Source organism: Lithobates pipiens, unplaced genomic scaffold (genome assembly GCF_037356315.1).
Source record: "Lithobates pipiens isolate NorthernLeopardFrog02 unplaced genomic scaffold, aLitPip1_a1.2 Scaffold_1, whole genome shotgun sequence".
Taxonomy (NCBI): domain Eukaryota; kingdom Metazoa; phylum Chordata; class Amphibia; order Anura; family Ranidae; genus Lithobates; species Lithobates pipiens.
In genome coordinates, this window is record NW_027507685.1 from 53,828,028 (window position 1) to 53,848,187 (window position 20,160).

Sequence of the window (20,160 nt, forward strand, 5' to 3'; positions counted from 1 at the left end):
GTAGGGCAGGAGCAACAGCCTTGAGCCAAAGTGGGAAGTTGCAGAAGGTGCGTTCAATTACTTTAAAGGACGCACCAGACTTGGTTGAGTGGCTCACTCAGCCTTATTCTTCTGCACCCTCCTCATCCTCTCGATCTGCACCCTCTTCTTCACTCTCTGCTATGTGCACCCCCAAAGACACTACCACCAACAACACCACCACCACCACATACCTTCCGCTTGAGTGCAAATGGGGGCCTTCATGCTCCAGTGTTTTAATAGGGACCCCCGTATAAAAAGCATGAGGGTCAAGGACCAGTACTGGGTGGCAACGTACTTAGATCCCCGGTACAAACACAAAATGGCGGAAATGTTACCGCCGTCGCAGAGGGCTGTCAGAATGCAGCACTTCCAGGCCTTGCTTCGAGAAATGCTGCATTCTGCTTTTGCGTGCGCTGGCAGAGGAGCAATTCCCACTCCCAGAGAAGGATTTGCGGGTACCAATCCAACAGCGCCTGCAAGAAGAGGCCGGTTTGAAGATGTGTTGGTGACTTCGGATATGAGGTCATTCTTTCAGCCGACCCATCGACAGGTGTCATCCGGATCCAGCATCAGGGAACGCCTAGACCGTCAGGTGTCCGACTACATTGGGTTAACGGCCGATGTGGACGCTCTGAGGAGTGATGAACCCCTAGACTACTGGGTGGGCAGGCTTGACCTCTGGCCAGAGCTTGCCCAATTTGCAATCGAACTGTTGGCTTGCCCCTCATCCAGTGTCCTGTCCGAAAGGACGTTCAGCGCAGCAGGGGGGATTGTGACCGATAAGCGTACTCGCCTAGCTCACGACAGTGTTAACTACCTCACATTTCTAAAAATGAATGAGGCATGGATCTCGGAGGAATTCAACACATGTGATCAGTAGACCATGTATATGTCTATAAACAATTTTTGGAATCAAGCACACAGACCTTCTTAATTCATTTGGCTCACTTCCCTGACCCAAAAAAGCACACCGTACTATATGCCCCTACCCTCCTCTTTGAAGAGGTTGAGCGGTGTCATATTTCTACTGGGGCTGCTTATTATGAGGGGCTCCCACCATCCCTGTGCTGTGCTGACTTCCTCCTGGGGGTTCTTATTATGAGGGGATCACACCATCCCTGTGCTGTGCTGACTTCCTCCTGGGGCTGCTTACGGTGCTGCTGTCAGCGCTGTATGTCACGGAGCTGCTGTCAGCGCTGTATGTCACGGAGCTGCTGTCAGCGCTGTATGTCACGGAGCTGCTGTCAGCGCTGTATGTCACGGAGCTGCTGTCAGCGCTGTATGTCACGGAGCTGCTGTCAGCGCTGTATGTCACGGAGCTGCTGTCAGCGCTGTATGTCACGGTGCTGCTGTCAGCGCTGTATGTCACGGAGCTGCTGTCAGCGCTGTATGTCACGGAGCTGCTGTCAGCGCTGTATGTCACGGAGCTGCTGTCAGTGCTGTATGTCACGGAGCTGCTGTCAGCGCTGTATGTCACAGTGCTGCTGTCAGCGCTGTATGTCACGGAGCTGCTGTCAGCGCTGTATGTCACGGAGCTGCTGTCAGCGCTGTATGTCACGGAGCTGCTGTCAGCGCTGTATGTCACGGAGCTGCTGTCAGCACTGTATGTCACGGAGCTGCTGTCAGCACTGTATGTCACGGAGCTGCTGTCAGCGCTGTATGTCACGGAGCTGCTGTCAGCGCTGTATGTCACGGAGCTGCTGTCAGCGCTGTATGTCACGGTGCTGATGTCAGTGCTCTGTATTACGGTGCTGATGTCAGTGCTCTGTATCTCCTGCACCCTCTTGTTTGCCTACCCTGGTCCCTGACCTTCCCTCTCCTCCATTGTCTTCATTAGCTCCATAGTCCTGAATTGTCAGAACAATTTCCCAAATAAAAAAAAAATGCTTGTAGTTATCGATCCCAAATTCACCTCATACATGTATTATGCTATTGTCCAGGTGGTGGGACTACGTGCTACCCCCTAATAATTACCCCGTGGCCGCAAATTCGACCTAAAGGTTTGCGAAATTCGCCTCCCATTGAAGTCAATGGAGCCCGCGGCGAACGGTCGTTTTCGCGAACGTTTGTGTCCGTTCGCGTTTCGCGTTCGCGAAACGTCCCGTCGGAAGTTCGTCCATCACTAGTCATGGGGAGCACCCAAAACCAGCCCTGGTAAATTATAGTATAGGGTGGTATAGTGACAGGTTAGGGCAGTTTGGGGTGGTACAGAGCAGGTTGGTGGAGGGACAGGGCAGGGTATTATAGAGTGGTATAGTGGCAGGTTGGGGTGGTATGGGGTAAGTTGGATTGGTATATTGGCAGTTTGGGGTGGTACAGGGCTGGTTGGGGTGTGTGACAGTGTGCTGTGCAGTAACTTATAGCATACCTCCGATTACCTCATGCTTGCAGATGAAGAACCGGGTGGGTGGATGGGGTTGCTGTGTCCTTGGGTCTATATCCTTCAGCTGTGGGATCGGTGTGAAGGGGTCTGTGGGAGGAGTCAGCCACAACCCCAGCTCCGCCCACCTAATCCAGCTGCCACAGGAGATATTGGAGATCCCCCAGTGACAGCTGGAGAGTGCTATAGGCAGCCTCCCCCCCATCCCCCACACGGCTGAATGCCCTGCTCGCCCCGCTCCAAGCTATATCGTTTAGTGGCGGCCCTGGTGGGTGTCACCCGGTGCGGGCCGCACCCCCCCCACCGCCATAGCAACGCCACTGTCTTCCACATTGTGTGTTTCTGATGTACAACCAAAGCATGAATTCAAAGTCATGGTATAGTCAACTGCCCAGTGAAGTGCAAAATCTACCACAGTCATAGCCTGTGCTATATATACACACTAAACCTTCAACCACCAGAGGGGAAGCAGGGTAGTTCCAAATAATGGAAGTCTAAGAGCCGGTTCACACAGGGGCAACTCAGATCCGACTTCAGGTTGCCCCTAGTCGCCTTAGGTCGCGCTACATGTAAAAATCAATGTAAGTGCATGAGAGCTGTCTTAATGCACACTACTGAAGTCGCTCCGACTTCAGAAAAGGTTCCTGTACTACTTGTATCCGACTTGTAGGTGACTGGTACCCATTGATTTCAATGGAGGTCGCCTCCAAGTCGGATCTCCGTCTATATGGAGGCGACTCTCACAGAATTATCCGATCTCGAGAGGGAACTCCACGCCAAATTTATTTAAAAAAATAGCCAGTTTGTCTAAATCTCACACCAAACCATTTTGTTACAGGTATATTAACAATCTTTCCCCAGTTAATGCACTTTTTACTGGCACTAGCGCTAGCAGATGTAGAAGGTGGTTTGTCAGACCTCCTGTGCTCCGCTTGAGGAATCTGCAAGAGAAGAGGGAACAACCAACAGTCACTCTTCCTGCCCCCCTGTATCATGGCTGCAGTGCCCCATCCCCAGGAGATGAGAGCATGGGGGCTTACCAGAGATTACTTCTTATCTGGCATCACCCACCATAGTAGGTGAATGTCACTTACCTAGCCCTGCTCGCTCTTGCCTGCAGCCACCTGTGCTGTCTTTTCATCCTCCCATGAGGTGGGCTCAGACAGACTTTCAGCTTCTTGCAGCTCGCTTAGCTTTGGTGAGAAAGGAAAGCTTCAGCCTTCGCACCCACGTGGGTCGTGTCTCCTCCACGCTTTAGGCCCACTTCCTGGGTTGCGACAATGAGGCTTGGAGTGCTCCAAATCCTCCCCTTGGCGACTTGCATCATTTGGACCTCAGCAAAATGAGGCCCCGCTGCACACAGGGGAAGACCCAAGCTGCTGGGGGGGGGGATTGAACATGCCCAGACCGCCTGCACAAATGCCATTAGGGCAACCTGTGAGAAGCTCTGAGGCGGCAGGTTAATGCAGCCCTTACCAGCATTCCAAAACCTGGCTCACAGGAGTACCATCGGACTCTTTAGTCTTCTGGTCTGTGAAAAAAATAAAATTAACTGTGGGAGAATCTCAATCAATACTGAGGAACAAGAGGTAAGGTGGGGCCTTTTAAACACCTGTGAACTGGTTGTGTTTCCTGTAGGGAGGAGCCACTCAATGTTGCTGTCCTGGAAGATGAGATGAGAAAAGCATTTTCAGTCTGAGTCCACCCCCCCCACCCCCCCTCCAAAGCTTGGTTCATGTTACTGTGTGTCGCGAACACACGAAAAATAATGTCATTCCTGAAACACGGACAAATGCTCTGATCTTTAGGGGTGCCATTAATGCTCACATTGGCAAAATTGTGGTGTGGTGATGCTGCATTTACGGGGGGTTAAAACAGGTGGTAAGGAGGCAACATATTTCCTCTTTACTGCCTGTCACATGCCTCTGAAAAGCAATGTAAGCATGGATAACTTTTCAGAGGAGCAGCAGTCCTTGCTGCCATTACAAACAAATCCTAAAAAAAGCAGCTCTGATAGTACATGAATTGGGGGGGGGGCAGAGTTAAAAGTAACATACATATAAACACACACAAAGCCTTTTAAAGTTCTAGCACAGTACCTTCCTTCAAACAGCCGGGTACTGCACCGTAGGGGGAAGCAGAGAGCACAGCACACTCCCCCCTCCCTTTACTTAGGCTGACAAAGCTCCCTCACAGTGCTGATGTAGAGTACGGTAGGGATTTGGGGGATCGGGCTCATCTGACAGTCCTTCTCTACCATGATCCCACGGCACCTCTGAGCATCTTTGGTGGCATCCTGATTGAGAAAGGCTGTTCTAATCCATCTAGACTCCGTTCAGAACCAACTTAAAAAAAAAAAAAAAAGTTCCCCCTTTAGTTAAGTTTAGTTTTTTATTCGTATTATTATTGTTCTTCGATATTCAACCCCCATCCATGTCCTTCCAGTACTGGCCGCAGCTGCGGGAAGGGATTATATTTGAACATGTTATCAGCACACCCACATACATTGAACAATATAAAAAAAAAACTAAAGTCCATGTCTATTTTCTGTGATAAGCTTTTAATAAGATTTTTTCCTTTTGTTACACCATTTACCATCAACAACATTTCCATAAGGAGCCAGAATGTCATTTCATTGGTATTTAGTGATAATATTTACATACATTTCATTAACCAGAATATCTAAACAGAAAAAAGCCTCCACTTTTACTACAATAGTTAAAAAAATGTAAACAAGTTTTTTTCCCCATTTTTTTATTTTTACACAGGGGGAGGAAACACAAACACTAGAGCAAGAAAAAAAAAAAGTGTAACTTAAAGGGGTTCTCCACCCAGATATGGATTTCTCTAGCATACAGCTAGTTGTCACTCAAGTTAAGGAGTGCGTCAACTATATTTCCATAGTGCAAATGACCAAATGGACCTATTTTTCTTTTTTGATCATCTCATCCACAAGGCATCTGATACAGTTACCTATGGAACTGTAGGGTGGCAGCACCATGAAAAGTCATAAAGGGAAAACCTGCACCCGACTGCTGAGACAACTGAGCTGTAATCTGCTGAGAATTTTACAGAGGCAGGGTGCAGAAACTCTTTACTCTCCCCTGATGAGTGAACGAAAGGAATGAGATTCTCTCTACTGTATACACAGAGATATTGTGCCCTAGTGTGCAAAGCAAGTGATACAAATCAACCAAAATGTCACAACAGAAAAAAAAAAGACATAGCAATGATAGCTAGTAGTATTCCAAGTCTGCAGATTGATTTCTTTGTATACAATATATTGACCCAACAGAAACATTTTCATTTTAGCATGACAGTAGGCAAGGAAAAATAATATAATGTGTGCAATACAAAAACTTATGTATCCACTTATTACTGCAGAACATCAGAAATAAGATGATTTGCCAAGTTCTGCTTAGAATAGCTGTCCACATTTGTTTTGGAAGCGTTATCCATTTTAAAAATGGTCAATCTACACAAACCAGATTTTTCAGTTTTGGGTAGATGTTGGTGAACCGAAATTACACCATTGGCTTCTTGGATATCTTGGAGAATCCACTGTCCATACTCACTGAATTTATCATCTATTTATGCAGCAAGAATGTTGTGGTTCCCTCTGTAGTATAAGGACAGTCTGTTTGCACTCCAGAGCCCAATTCTTGCCAGTTCATTCCCCAACAGATATGACATTAGCCGATTCAGCCCACCAGTGTATACTTATACCCTGACCATGTCATTGGTTATGAGAGCCAGAGACGGATACAGTAGCAGTTGTGTGTGAGACCCTATACTGTCTGCCTACCATCAATGGAGAAGCGACAGACATAGGACCCAGGAAAACATCTGGATTGGGGGATGTTCACTTTCTACTGACTCAAGACATCAACCTTATTTTTCTGACAGTTTAGAAGAGTGCTACTATTCCATTATTTTATTAACATTTAGCAAATCTAAGTCATTGGCAGATGGGAGGTGTGTACTAATGTCTTCAATCTACCTAGAGGAGCTTCTGCTCCAACCCACATCTAGGATAACAATTTTGATTTCCTCCAAAGAGACCTCACATCTAAATTCTGCCTGGTCAAGGTGATGGAATGGTGCTCCTATGTGTGGCTTGCATGTTCAGAGAGCAGCTTACCAAGCTAAAATCAAATTGGTTTTAAAAGCCTAAACAGGTTTTTACCTTACTTAAAAAGGTAAAATAAATGTTTAAAGCATCAGTATCGCCCCTTTTACTTACCTGAGCCCTCATTTGATCCAGCATTGTGCACAGCTGCAGCTCGTCTCTCCATTCACTTCTGGGTCTTGCTGGGGCTCTGGGAGCCAGTGCTGTTAAGCAAAACTAGTGACAAGGGAAGGGGGACGGTGATGGGTCCCACTGTCTGTGTCAATGGACGAATGTCGCTTCCCATGGGGGTGCTGGACAGGGGAGGGGACAGGAGACCTGAAAAGAAGAGTTTCGCAGCTGCTTTGTGCAATTCCATTGCACAAAGCATGCAAGAATAGACATGTTTGTTTTTTTTATTTTTACCTTTAAAATATCTTTACATCTACCTTAAAGCCATTGTAAGTCCGTTTCTAACTCATCCACATGTGTGCTAGGGGTTTTAGCTTGTTACCATAACTCCAGTTGAGAAAAAATGGGCAAACAACAAACAGGTAGCTGAAGAGAAAGCAAATCATCACCTTATGGATGACCATCATATTGTGTAAAAAAAAAAAAAAAAATGTATTTAGAGATCCAGTTAGCAAATAGTGTAAGTGGTATGTAAAGTTTTGTGGAGTTTAGGTATCCTTGAAATAGGAGTATAGTTGTAGCGGAATAACTCATACGACAAAACTTTTCATGTGGTGCAACTGTGGACCTGGATTTGTCTCTACAGCAAGTTCAATGTACACTGTGTAACTAATAAACACATGGGGGGTTAGTTACGAAAAGGCAAATCCACTTTGCACTTGGAAGTGCAAAAAAAAAAAAAAAAAAAAACAGCATTTTAGCTTGCACATGATTGGATGATAAAATCAGCAGAGCTTCCCCTCATTTCAGATCTTCCCCTCAGATTTACAGCGACTGCACTTCCAAAGTGCACTTGCCTTTTGTAAATAACCCCCATGGTCTTTATGCTACGTTAGGAGCATCACAATTTCTGTAGCTTATGTACAATGGAACGGATTTGTATTGCAGCCACATGAGATTATGATGGGAACATACCGTAACCAGAAAGAAAATTGCTTACATTGTTATCAGCACAGCTGAATAGGGCATTTCCAGGACCAATACACAGTCCCGATGGTACAAAAAATCTCTTCTAGAATGCGTCAGTGGGATCTCTCTCTCTCTCTCTCTTATATATATATATATATAATTTTAAGCGCTGTGCAAACTGTTGGCGCTATATAAATCCTGTATAATAAGATTATATATAACAATTTTGTCCCGTGTCTGCCCTATATATTTTCCTGTCCCCGCCTCTTAAAAGTGGGAGTCGCCATCTGTGCCCACCTCCAAAATCTGCATCATCGTTACCGACGCATACGTTACAGGAATAAAGATTTTTGTTGGTTCCTAGCAGCAAAAAAGCACACTTGTATCCCAACGTAGGCCTGCCTAGAGATAACCATCTGAGGAATAGCCACACACAAGGAGATTTTTACTAAAACCGACACACACATAATCTGGTGCAGCTGTACATAGTAACCATTCGGCTTCAAAATTCAGCTTGTTTAAATTAAAGCTTTGCCAATACAACCTAGAAGCCAACTGGTTACATTGCACAGCTGCACCCGATTCTGTATGAACCAGTTTTAGTAAAAATCTTCCCCCACAGCTCTAGATTATTTTTTTTTAAATCTGTCCACGAGTGTTAATGGGACACTCCAAACACTGTGTGCTTTCAATTGTTTTCTTTTCTGCAACTGCATGCTACATTGAAATGTGAACAGTGCCAAGTTTTTTTTTTTACATGGTCTGTCTACTCAAAACAATTACAAGTGGATACTGGTTGGATGAATTGCCCAAAAGTTGTCTCGGGGACAAAATAAAAAGTTGGCATTTGGAAGGCTACAACTGCCAGAAGCTCCAAGCACATCCATGCTAAAGTGTGGTAAAGCAAAAACAAGGCGATTTTAGCTTAAAAAAAAAAGGGAAGGAAAGAGGTTTAAGATTTTCTTCAACACGGACAGATGTCAGTAACAAAGTTCAGAAAGTCTCTTTAAAAGGGCAGCAGGACTTGAGGATAAAAGCAGGTTACTTAACCTATTGGCACTGGCCGCGCGCAAACATGAGGCCTCTTTGTGTGTGGGCCTTGGCGCTGAGCAGCCACATACTTCCTCAGAGGCTCTAAAAAATGGCCGCTGGAGCCAGACTAAAGGACTCCATTTTGTTTTGCACTCATTTCAATATACCATTGGGGTCGATTTACTAAAAGCAGAAAGTAAACACAAAATCAGGTTAAGCTGTGTGTTGTAGCCAATCAGCTTCTAAATTAGTTCAATTAAGCCTTGACAAAAAAAAAAAAAAAAAAAAAGACCAGAAGCAGATTGGTTTCTGTGCACAGTTGCATCAGACTTTGCACTCTCCAGTTTTAGTAAATCAACCCCATTGTGTATAAAAAGTGGCACTCCATAGATTGGACTTAAAATAAAAGCAGCCATGACTTCAACTAACTATATATTGTGTATGGTTGAGCTTTAATGTAATAAGCAGTAAAAAAAAAAAAAAAAAAAAAAAAAGGGGAGGAGAAATGTGGTCTCTGGGGAATCAGAGAGATGATCGGGAGCACAAACATTCTGGTCAAAACATTACTGTAGAAACTGGATCATTGCTCGGACCCAGGATAGCGGTTGGGCTGTCTTCATGTGCAAAAAGACAACACTGCAGTAATATGACGCCCTGCTAGTAGAACTGTTGGCTGCCAATGTAGCTTTCCTCCATCGCAAAAGTACTTAAGACACGTTCTTTTTCTTGTTCATAAACACTTTGATGGCGCCTGTGAAATCTGCAGACAAGAGCACTTCTGTGTGGTCAGGCTTCAAAGCTCCTACAAAAAAGTGACAAACACCAAAATTAGGTTTTTTTTCCCTAAGGAGAGAAAAAGCAAAGGCCCAGCATTCAAAATAGCACCAGTGCTTAATGTGTGAATGGACTCTTGTAGCTCCTCTTTAAAATAAAACTAAACTACAGCAGATGGATGTGAATCAGTCATAAGGACCAGATTTCTAGTTGAAATGCATTTTTACACAGAAAAATTAATGTCCAGACAAACAATGGTGTTATGTATTAAATAAAACAAAAAAACAAAACAAAATAAAAACAAAACAACAAAAATAAAATAAACAAAAAAAAACAAAAAACAAACAAAACAAAACAGAGCCCATATAAAGTACATGAATATGTCCTAAACTTTGTGTACAATAATATTTTGCATAGCTAGAATAATACTTTGTAAGGGAGGGTTAGCACTTTGAGCTAATCAGATTCTATTGCTTGTGAAAATGCTTCCACAGAAAGGAAAAGCACGGGGATGGCCACAATGTTGTGTTGCACCTTATTTATCCTATCACAGGCTGGGCAGGTCTTGGACCAGTCTTTATTGCCTAAACACAATGAAACCTAAAAAAAAAAAAAAAAAAAAAAAGCACACACACTAACAGGTAGGATTTTTATGACAAGATTTTTGGTCATAAAGCCTTCTTCCTGCCTGTCAGCTCAATTCACATTCACAGCACCGCTGTGCAGGGATGATGGGATGATCTATGGACTCTCCTCGCTCCCCCTTGTGGTCAGTGTCTTGCCTGACCTGGAGGATCTATACTCAGAAAAAATAAATAAAAAAAGTTAACAAATAAAGAAAAAAAAAAAAAAAGAGCCTGCAAAAACTGGCAGACTCGATGGCCTGCTTAGTCTATTTTCCTGACAACCCCTTTAGGTTTCTAGCTTTCTGTGCATATGCTCGGGAGGGACATCTCAGCCTGACCATTTAAAAATCAGCCAAAAAAGTCAAAACCCAGGAACGAAGGCCAGGTGAAGATATAAACACCAGTGACAGCCAAAGAGCGCCGACAGCACACTTCTGTAGGAATTGCTCATCAGGCAAGTCTGCCATAGTGTGCCAACCTGCTGTACATACCAATACAATATGGCAGAAAACACCCGGGGGCCCATTTCCCCCCCCCCCCCCCATTTTAACTGTAGCCTGTCTGCAGAGAGGTACCTGCCTATGATGTCTGCAGAGAGGTACCTGCCTATGATGTCTGCAGGGGTGCCCTGAAACTTGCTGAACTAAACTAATCCTTTAAAAAGAAGTAAAAATATCCAACTCTGTATTTAAGCGTTTAAATTAACTTTTCAAAAGTCGCAAGAGGCTAGAATATATATTACAAGAATAAAACAAATAGCAAGTAGAAGTCCAAGATACAGCACTTGTGTGTTTGTGCGTTTTCCCTCACTTGTGTTGGAGGAAAGGAAACTGAGCCTATATGGCACTTCTAACCTAAAATCAGGGAGTATTTGTAGGAAAGATTTCCAGAAATCACTACCAGAGAGTACGATTCTAGGGTTCAGGACAAAGTGTGGTCCAGTTCTGAAGCTCACATACCCACTGTAGACATTTTTGGCTGTGGACACGGGTCAGCACTGGCACCCTGACCGTTCTGTTGCTGCGCAGCCCCACACATAAAACTGCAAAGCTCATTTTTTCTGCTTTCAACACATTGACTTCAGAGACAACATGTTTACTTGTTGCTCAATATATCCCAATGACTTTCAGATTGTAACAAGATAATCAATGTTACTCACTTCACCTGTCAGTGTGTAAAATTATGGCTGATCAGCGTATGTCCTGCAGTTTATCTGCTATATGGTGAGGGGCTCCCTATTCTCAGAAGCTATAATTATTTCTCTAGGAAGTCTCAAAAGTGAAAGCTTTAACACAACAACAAAAATCTATTGGTAAATAGTAAGAAGAACTACAACAGACAGAAATCGATCCATTATACAGGAAAAGGGTAAAAATCACACATTACATGAAAGAATACAGAGTATAATACTCTCAACATTAATTTGCAAAACAGGACAGAAAAGACTGAAGACAAACATTTATATACACAAGTACAGGGGAGCTATTCCATAGTTACAATGCTACTGCAGGCGAGTGCTCCATTCTGATGGCTGCTCTACCAGAGTGTGTTGTCTACCCTCCCATCTAGTCTGTGTATATCATTACAGGCTGGTGCCTCATTGGTTGGCATGACTGCGATTGGTGGGCCTCCCTATTCCTGGTTAACCACTTACAGACCACCCGCCGTCATTATACGGCGGCACTTTGAAGTGGAATACCATTATGACAGCAGCTAGCTCCACTTCTTCAGCTGGCAGTCCACTTTCAGATAAAAGTAAACTCTGCAGCGTTTTCTTTTAAACTACTTATTTTTTATTGTGTTTTAGTGTAAATATGAGATCTGAGGTCTTTTTGACCCCAGATCTCATATTTAAGGATGCTAACATTACTTGTAATAGGAATAAAAGTGCCCCTTTTTTTTTAAAGAACAAAAAAATATATTTTTTAGCGCTCCCTGTCCCGCTGAGCTTGCATGCAAACGCAAACGTGAGTAGCGCCCGCATTGGAAAACTGTGTTCAAACCACATGTGTTAGGTATCACCATGATCGTTAGAGTGAGAGCAATAATTCTAGACTTCCTCTAACTCAAAACATGCAACCTGTAGAAAGTTACATATGGAGATTTTTAAGGATAAAAAATTGGGCTAACTCGGTTGTCATATTTTTTTTATTAAAAAAAAGTGAGCTTGTAAGACCGCTGCACAAATATGGTGTGACAAAGTATTGCAACAATTGTCATTTTATTCTCTAGGGAGGGAGGGGAGAGAGGAGAGAGGAGAGAGGAGAGAGATAATATATAGATATATATATATTTTTTTTATGTTTGTGTGGTTAAGGATTGGCTACATTTTCCAATCCCTATACTTCCTTGGCACCGACCACTTAATCTTTTTTAGGGACGTTAAGTATTGATGATGGGCTGGTCACCTTCCTTGCATATCTAAATGAGGGATCCTTTGAAGTGAATATTTGTAGAACAAAGAGCTTTGGGTCCCACCGTTTAGATACACAAGCTTGGGCACCAAATAGTTTGTATAACAGGGACTTCTGAGAAGCTATATTACACACCCACATATCTACAACTGTAAATTAAATATATTCATAATTACACTATTTTACAGCTGTTAATGGAGATTTCACAAACTCATAAGGCAACACAATCCTATCCAACCAGTTATTGGGACTGACCATTTCTATTTAGTGAATTGACTCGGAAATTAATCACAGGAATACCAAATGCACATAATTTGATATTTGTTCACTATAAAGCACACAGAAAACGTTTGTATTTTAACTGACACAAGGACACTGCTCATTGTCAAATATTTATGCTGCTGTTCATCTTAACCTTGTCCTCCCTGCCAGTGATCAGACTTAGTTGCCATGTAGCAGAACTGGCACAAAGGAAATAAGATATGAATACTAATGGAGGAGAAATTTAGGTTTACCAATTGACAAACATGAAGCAAAACCATTAACAAAACCAATACTCACCAGAAGGTATGTGATCTACGGACTCTCCTTGTTCTCCCTTGTGGTCAGTGTCTTGCCTCTCAGATGATGCATCTGGTGATACCATCAGGCTGGGGTTTGGGGCAAAGATTGCTGATGTGACAACTGCATTATGTGCTGCAAAATTAGATATTTAGACAGATTAAAGCTGACAGATATTCCATAAAACCACGCAAAGGTAAAGGTGATAGGCAAAAGACAATCAATCAGATCTTTTCATAAATGATCTGATTACTGCAACTATGACTGGTTAATTAATTTAAATTGCTTCTGAAATAAAAAATTCAGGATATTCCACTCTCCTAAACAGTATTAACCACTTACCCTCTCACCTCTATAGAGTTTTTTACATTGCTGCTGTGGTCTTTTTTGACAATAACTGTCATTACTTAAAATCAGAAGATAATGTGTTTTTTTTTGTTTTTTTTTTATAAGGACAAATGAGGCTTTCCTTTCAGGATGTTGTCTTACAACAATGATTAAGATTTTAAAAGAAGACAATGAAAGAAAGCAAAAATTAAACAAGATTCACTTTGTTTTGAGCAGTGTTCATTCAAAAATAGAAGTGTTACTGAACATTAAAAAAAAAAAAAAATGCATTTTATGTTGTAATTTGTTCTGTTTAAAATGGCACCAAAATTATGATTCTAGTACAAAACATTGCGAAAAGTTATTTACAGATGAAATTATTTTTTTCAATTTTGCATGTTTTAAAAACAGGAAAGGAAAAATTAAGTTAAAATATTAATAGTTAAAGTAAAACTATAGACAAACCCATTTTTTTTTTTTTTTGGATCTGACGCCTGTCAGATTTATTTTTGCCATTGGTGTCCCATTGTGGAATTTTCGCTTCACTTCCTGTCCCATAGCCACACAGGAAGTGAGAGAAAATCCCTGCAAATTAAGGGAATTTTTCCTGGGGACCCCCAAGTCACCAGAACTAGTGACCCATGGAAGATTTCCACTTTAACTTTACTTTTCAGTAGACAATCCAAAATTTGGGATTTTATTTTACTTCAATTTAAATGATAAATGGTAAACAGGACCAATAAATAGAGAGGGTGAATCTTTGTAATGGGGGCACAGACAGGAAAAAAAAAAAAAAACAGACAGGGGTTGTAATCACTCTCAGGCGTGTTTGCAAACAGCATGTGCAGAGCCCGCAAGGAAGTCGGCACTGTACATGGCTAATCACAAGCGGCGAGACATTGTCACGATGCGTGGCTGCACAGATCGGGGAAATGTCTCACAGCTTGTGATTAGCGCAGTGCAGTGCCCGGCAGGCTCAGCAAGTGCTGTTTGCAAACACGCCTGAGCTCATCCTTAATTGTGACAGAGAGAGAGGAAGGTTTCTAATGGAATCAAATTACAGCTTCTGAAGAGCAGAAAGAACCAGATGCATGTCCCAGGGAATCACTAGGTAATGGACTGGGGGGCTAGATGGAAGACCTCATGTACAAAGGTCTTCGTCAGAGTGACAGGCCAAGAGACTCTGAAAAAAGGAAAGAAACATGACCCTCCCCGACCAAGCTGCAGGAAGGAGGAGAAGATTCATCCCACAAAGAAACCCCTGGGTGGAAGCCCCAAGACTCGCACAAAGTGAAGTATGCCTTCCATGTCTAATTATAGACCTTGCGTGAAGTAGCTTTCATAGCTATGAGCATCATAGAAGTCACAGACTCAAAGCTGTTCCTGACTGGAGCCAGGCCACAGCAAAATCGGGATTAACTGAATACGCTACATCTAGATCCTGCAGAGCAGATGAGGAAGAAGTTTAGAAGGCATTATGAACATTCCTACCTGCACAAGATGTGCATTACTCATGATGTCATTTGTTGGCCTGTATGCTCAGAATAGGACTATAAAGGCCCGTACATATGATCTGACTTTTTGACAACAAACATGCAAATTAGCTGTTTTGGAGCAACATCTGACCGTGTGTACGCTCCATCGGACAAACTTTCGGTTTTCATCGGACTTGTTGGCTGTGCGAATGGACAAACTTTTTGACAACATAAGTACGATGGAGCAAAGTCGGATCGTGTGTACACAAAACCATTGGACTTTTGTACAAAGTATAAACACGTATGCTCAGAACCAATGCAAAAGATCAGACAATACAGAAGTTGACCAAAAGGTGTCACTGGAGTAATTGAACGTCCTCTTTTGAAGTGTCGTCAGTACGTTGAAACGTCACTACGTTCGTGTTTGTTGCCTAAAAAGTCTGATCGTGTGTATGCAATACAAACTTACGGCCAACGCCCTTTGTACAAAAGTCCACGGGTACGTTTTTACAAAGTCCGATCGTGTGTATGGGGCTTTACACAGAGCAAAGCATGATCTGTAGTTAAGGAACTGACACTTCCTGTGAAGAAACCAATAATCCACAATCCCTGGGTCTCTCAGTCTAGCAACAGTGCAGATTCAGTAATTAGATCCGACAAACAGATCACCACATTAGCACTCCCGCATTTGGACTGGATGCTGCGAGATCCAGAACAAGAAGTTGCTTTTCCATTTAGTGCATAGGGACAAGCTAGGTAAAGGAATACATGGATATAGTTACCCACATTATGCCATAATATGGTGTGAAAGACCCTTTTAAGTTTGGAGTAAAATCTCTGAAACTGTTCTGCTACAGGAACTGGGGAAACGACAACTTGATCCAGAAGACCTAAGAGGGCTTGATGGAGATCTGCAAGACTGTACAGTGACACAGGAAGATTGGAGGTGAAAAACGCAGCGTGAGATGGGAGCTGTCCAAGGGTCTGCAAAGGACAAGCACTCCACTCTACTCTGGAAAGTTAGGGCACATTTTTAGCAAGAGGAAGACTAGTCTGACGATTTAGCAGACTGGGTGCCAGACCCTGCAGTGGATGGGGAGACAGCTTGAAGATCTCAACATGCAGGTCGAAGGAGTGGAGAAATAAAAGAGGGGTATTCTTCATAGAAAAAAAATAAAAAAGAGTGAGAATACTGTGTTCCGTTCCTTTAGGCTTGTTCTGCTGCGGAGGATATGTGCTCTTCAGACCAGTAACATCCTTGATTAGGATTGTAAACAACTGGTGTGAGGTCCCTTGAAAACGATCAGGATCAAGAGCTTCTTGCACAATGGTTCTCTAGTCCAGTGGTCGCAACTTTTCAATTTTGTTTTGTTTAACATGAATTTGAAATGACACACACACACACACACACACACACACACACACACACACACAGCTCCAGCTCTCTTCTCTGGCCCCGCTCCATCACACTGCTGCCTTACACAGGCTCATCACTGGATCTCACCTCCTTATCCAGCCATGTGCTGGAGCTCAGTGCTCCCTTCCACAGTCTGATCAGAAATGCCATTCAAAGTCCCCACCTTCACCTCCCGCTTTCTGCTCTAATCCTGGCGCCTCCCTCTGCATTCACAGGAGCCAGAACTACAGAGGAGGCATCCAGTATCAAGCACATCGACAGTTAACTGTGCAATTGAGAACAACACTGGAAACATTGGCTGGTATACATCTGCCGCAATGTTGTGCAGCAGAACCCCTGGAGACCACCAACATCTTCTTAAGGTCCACTTCTGGTTGGCGAGCGCTGCTCTAGTCCAATACTTTAGCCAAAATGCCTTAGCTTGATGTGAGAAATTAAAACTACAACCATCTACTCCATGCATTCAATAAGCAAAGGATCAACCGCAGCACTGGTTAGATCTCTTTTAGGGGATTTTGATCAATTATACAATTTGACAAAGCCAGTCACAGCCAGAATCGGCTGAAGGGCAGGAATCTCAAATTCCTCCAAGGAAACCAGAAAAAAAACGAAGTCATGCTGATATTGGGAGGGGTTACCCTGGGCTGGACTACAGTTATTTGCCAATGTCCAACCCTCCTGTAGATGGCAGTATAACTCAAAAGGTTAAAAAGACTTCCTGTGTCCCTCAAAAGGGCCAGCAAGAAACAGCATTGCTCTTAAAAAAAAAAAAAAAGAAGAATATGCTTTATGGGAGCAGTACCACCATTACTCCATGGAAAAATATAGCACTATATCTGTTTTTACAAGCTTACTCTTATAAGCATGCAAAATTTTATACTGAATGCAAGAAAATGTGATGTCATACCTTTTATACCCTCCCAGAAGTCATTGCGGTCTCTTCTTACAGAGGTGAACTTGCTTAGATCGTGGTACGTACTCCAGGTATAAACATATTTATCTTCAGAACCACTAACTATATATGTATAATCATGGCTGAAAAACAAAACAAAAAACCTGAAATTGTAACAGATAAATACAAGAGTAACAATGCCCTTGTAGAGTACGGGGAACTGCTTAGAAGAGAAAACTGCACTAATGATGCATGTGCAGCTACAACACTATTTATTTCTCAAGGTGGTCCTCAATAAATGAACAGTCCTGATATAGAAGAAACAGCATGTGCAGAGTGTGTGCAAGAATTCTTATTACTTTTATGAAGTAACTCATTCATTATTTATATGGGGGGGGGGGGGGGGTGACTTACAATGTATATGTTAACATTTTGGATTTAGTTTCAATATTGCGTCAAATATTATTGTTTTAACCCCTTCACACCCAAGGGTGAAACAAATATTGAAAGCAATAGTTTTTTTTTTTTTTATTAAACCTGAAAGGCAAATGTCATAATTTGCTAGCACATTATGTGAAACTTACTTGAAAGCAAAACCTTCCAGCAGTGCAATGTCACCGCTAAAGGAGCTTCCATCTATACCTGGTCTTCCTTGTGGATTTGCGGACTGTATGAGTGGCTGGAGCCGGGATGACATCACTGAGCCGCCGTTTATGGGACAGGACTCTGAAGTAACTGCACATGTATACCATTCCTTCCGGAGCGCATGCGCCAGTGACATCACTGGCTGCATGTACAGTAAATCTAAGACCCCTTTCACACCGGGGCGTTTTTCAGGCGCTTTAGCATTAAAAAAAGCACCTGTAAAGCACTTAAAAGAAGCCTCATCTACAATCCCAATGTGAAAGCCCAAGTGCTTTAAGAGCCCTTTCACAATGTCAGCGCCTAAAAAATGCTCGTAAAACACCGCTTAAACTAGCAGCGCTTTACCAGCGTTTTTCGAGCGTTATAGGGGCGCTTTTAACCCCTGCTAGTGGCCAAATAAAGGGTTAAAAGCGCCCACAAAACGCTGCTGCCAATAGCGCTTTTCAGGCGCTTTTCGGGCGTTTTACAGGTGCTTCCCATTGATTTCAATGGGAAGGGACGCTTTAGGAGCGTTGTATTCACCGCTCCAAAAACGTTGCAAAGAAGCTGCTTGCAGGACTGTTTGACGCCCTGCCAGCACAGCGCCTCGGTGTGAAAGCACTTAGGCTTTTACATTGGGATTGCAGTTACAGCTCCTTTCAGGCACTTAACAGACACTTTTTTTTAACGCTAAAGCACCTGAAAAACGCTCCAGTGTGAAAGAGATCTCAGTGTGAAAGCACTCGGGCTTTTACATTGGGATTGCAGTTGCAGCTTCTTTTAAGCGCTTTACAGGCGCTTTTTTTAACGCTAAAGCGCCTGAAAAATGCCCCAGTGTGAAAGGGGTCTAAAGACATTTACAGTACCAATAGATACGCCTCCTTGTAAGCTTACTTGTAGGTAAAATTAATGCATGGAAATTTACTCCCACTTTAATGTCTAAGCACAATTTTGCAACTTTGACATGCGTTAGTAAAACCATACATAGCATCACATCTACTGTGTACAATCAGATGGGTTATACAGTGTTTTGTTTAGAACAAAATTGGGCTCTCTTTTGGTGGTAAATAGTAATGGATACTTTCTGATTTTTTTTTTCTTCTTTATTATCAAAGAACTGGCCCAAAATAGTACCCCATAGTACAGCACAAAAATAGTGTTCATTTTGCATTTTTTGTCCTACCTAAAGCACACGATACCAATTTTAAAAAAAAAGTTAAGAAAAAAATCCTGCCAAAAATTTACTGACCCCAACCTAGAGATCAAACCTAGGTATTTTTTTATTTATACACACCTTTTTTTTTCCTGTCTGCAAGGAGAGAAACACAGAGGTGTTTTTATTTACTAAAGCTTTAAAGTGCAAAATCAGGCTCACTTCTGCATAGAAACCAATGAGCTTCCAGGTTTTATTACCAAAGCTTAATTTAACAAGCTGGGGTTAGAAGCTCATTGGTTTCTATGCAGAAGTGAGCCTGATTTTGCACTTTCCCACTTTTAGTAAATAAACCCCAAGTGGGGGGTGTGAGAAAATATATTATAAAAAAAAAAATATTATATTATAATATATATATATATATATATACATATATATATACATACACATACATACATATACATACATACATATACACACACATATATACACACATACACACACACACACACACACACACATACAGTGCCTTGCTAAAGTATTCGGCCCCCTTGAATTTCTCAACCTTTTGCCACATTTCAGGCTTCAAACATAAAGATATAACATTTTTATTTTTTGTGAAGAATCACCAACAAGTGGGACACAATTGTGAAGTGGAACGAAATCTATTGGATTTTTGAAACTTTTTTAACTAATAAAAAAAATGAAAAGTGGGGCGTGCAAAATTATTCGGCCCCCTTGCGTTAATACTTTGTAGAGCCACCTTTTGCTGCGATTACAGCTGCAAGTTGCTTGGGGTATGTCTCTATCAGTTTTGCACATCGAGAGACTGAAATTCTTGCCCATTCTTCCTTGCAAAACAGCTGGAGCTCAGTGAGGTTGGATGGAGAGCGTTTGTGAACAGCAGTTTTCAGCTCTTTCCACAGATTCTCGATTGGATTCAGGTCTGGACTTTGACTTGGCCATTCTAACACCTAGATAAGTTTATTTGTGAACCATTCCTTTGTAGATTTTGCTGTATGTTTGGGATCATTGTCTTGTTGAAAGATAAATCTCCGTCCCAGTTTCAGGTCTTTTGCAGACTCCAACAGGTTTTCATCCAGAATGGTCCTGTATTTGGCTGCATCCATCTTCCCCTCAATTTTAACCATCTTCCCTGTCCCTGCTGAAGAAAAGCAGGCCCAAACCATGATGCTGCCACCACCATGTTTGACAGTGGGGATGGTGTGTTGAGGGTGATGAGCTGTGTTGCTTT

At 42.5% G+C, this 20,160-nt stretch overlaps 1 protein-coding gene across 1 annotated transcript in view; it reads right to left on the reverse strand.

Annotated features, from left to right (window-relative positions):
* Positions 1–4,942: 4,942 nt before the first annotated feature.
* Positions 4,943–20,160, reverse strand: part of WDR44 (WD repeat domain 44) — a 121,096-nt gene continuing 105,878 nt past the window's right edge. The window contains exons 18-20 of the mRNA XM_077493989.1: positions 17,144–17,271; positions 13,018–13,152; positions 4,943–9,444 (exon numbers count right to left, since the gene is read on the reverse strand). Coding sequence (XP_077350115.1) covers positions 9,350–9,444; positions 13,018–13,152; positions 17,144–17,271 — 358 coding nt within the window. The 3' untranslated portion in view covers positions 4,943–9,349. The remainder of the gene's footprint in view (positions 9,445–13,017; positions 13,153–17,143; positions 17,272–20,160) is intronic.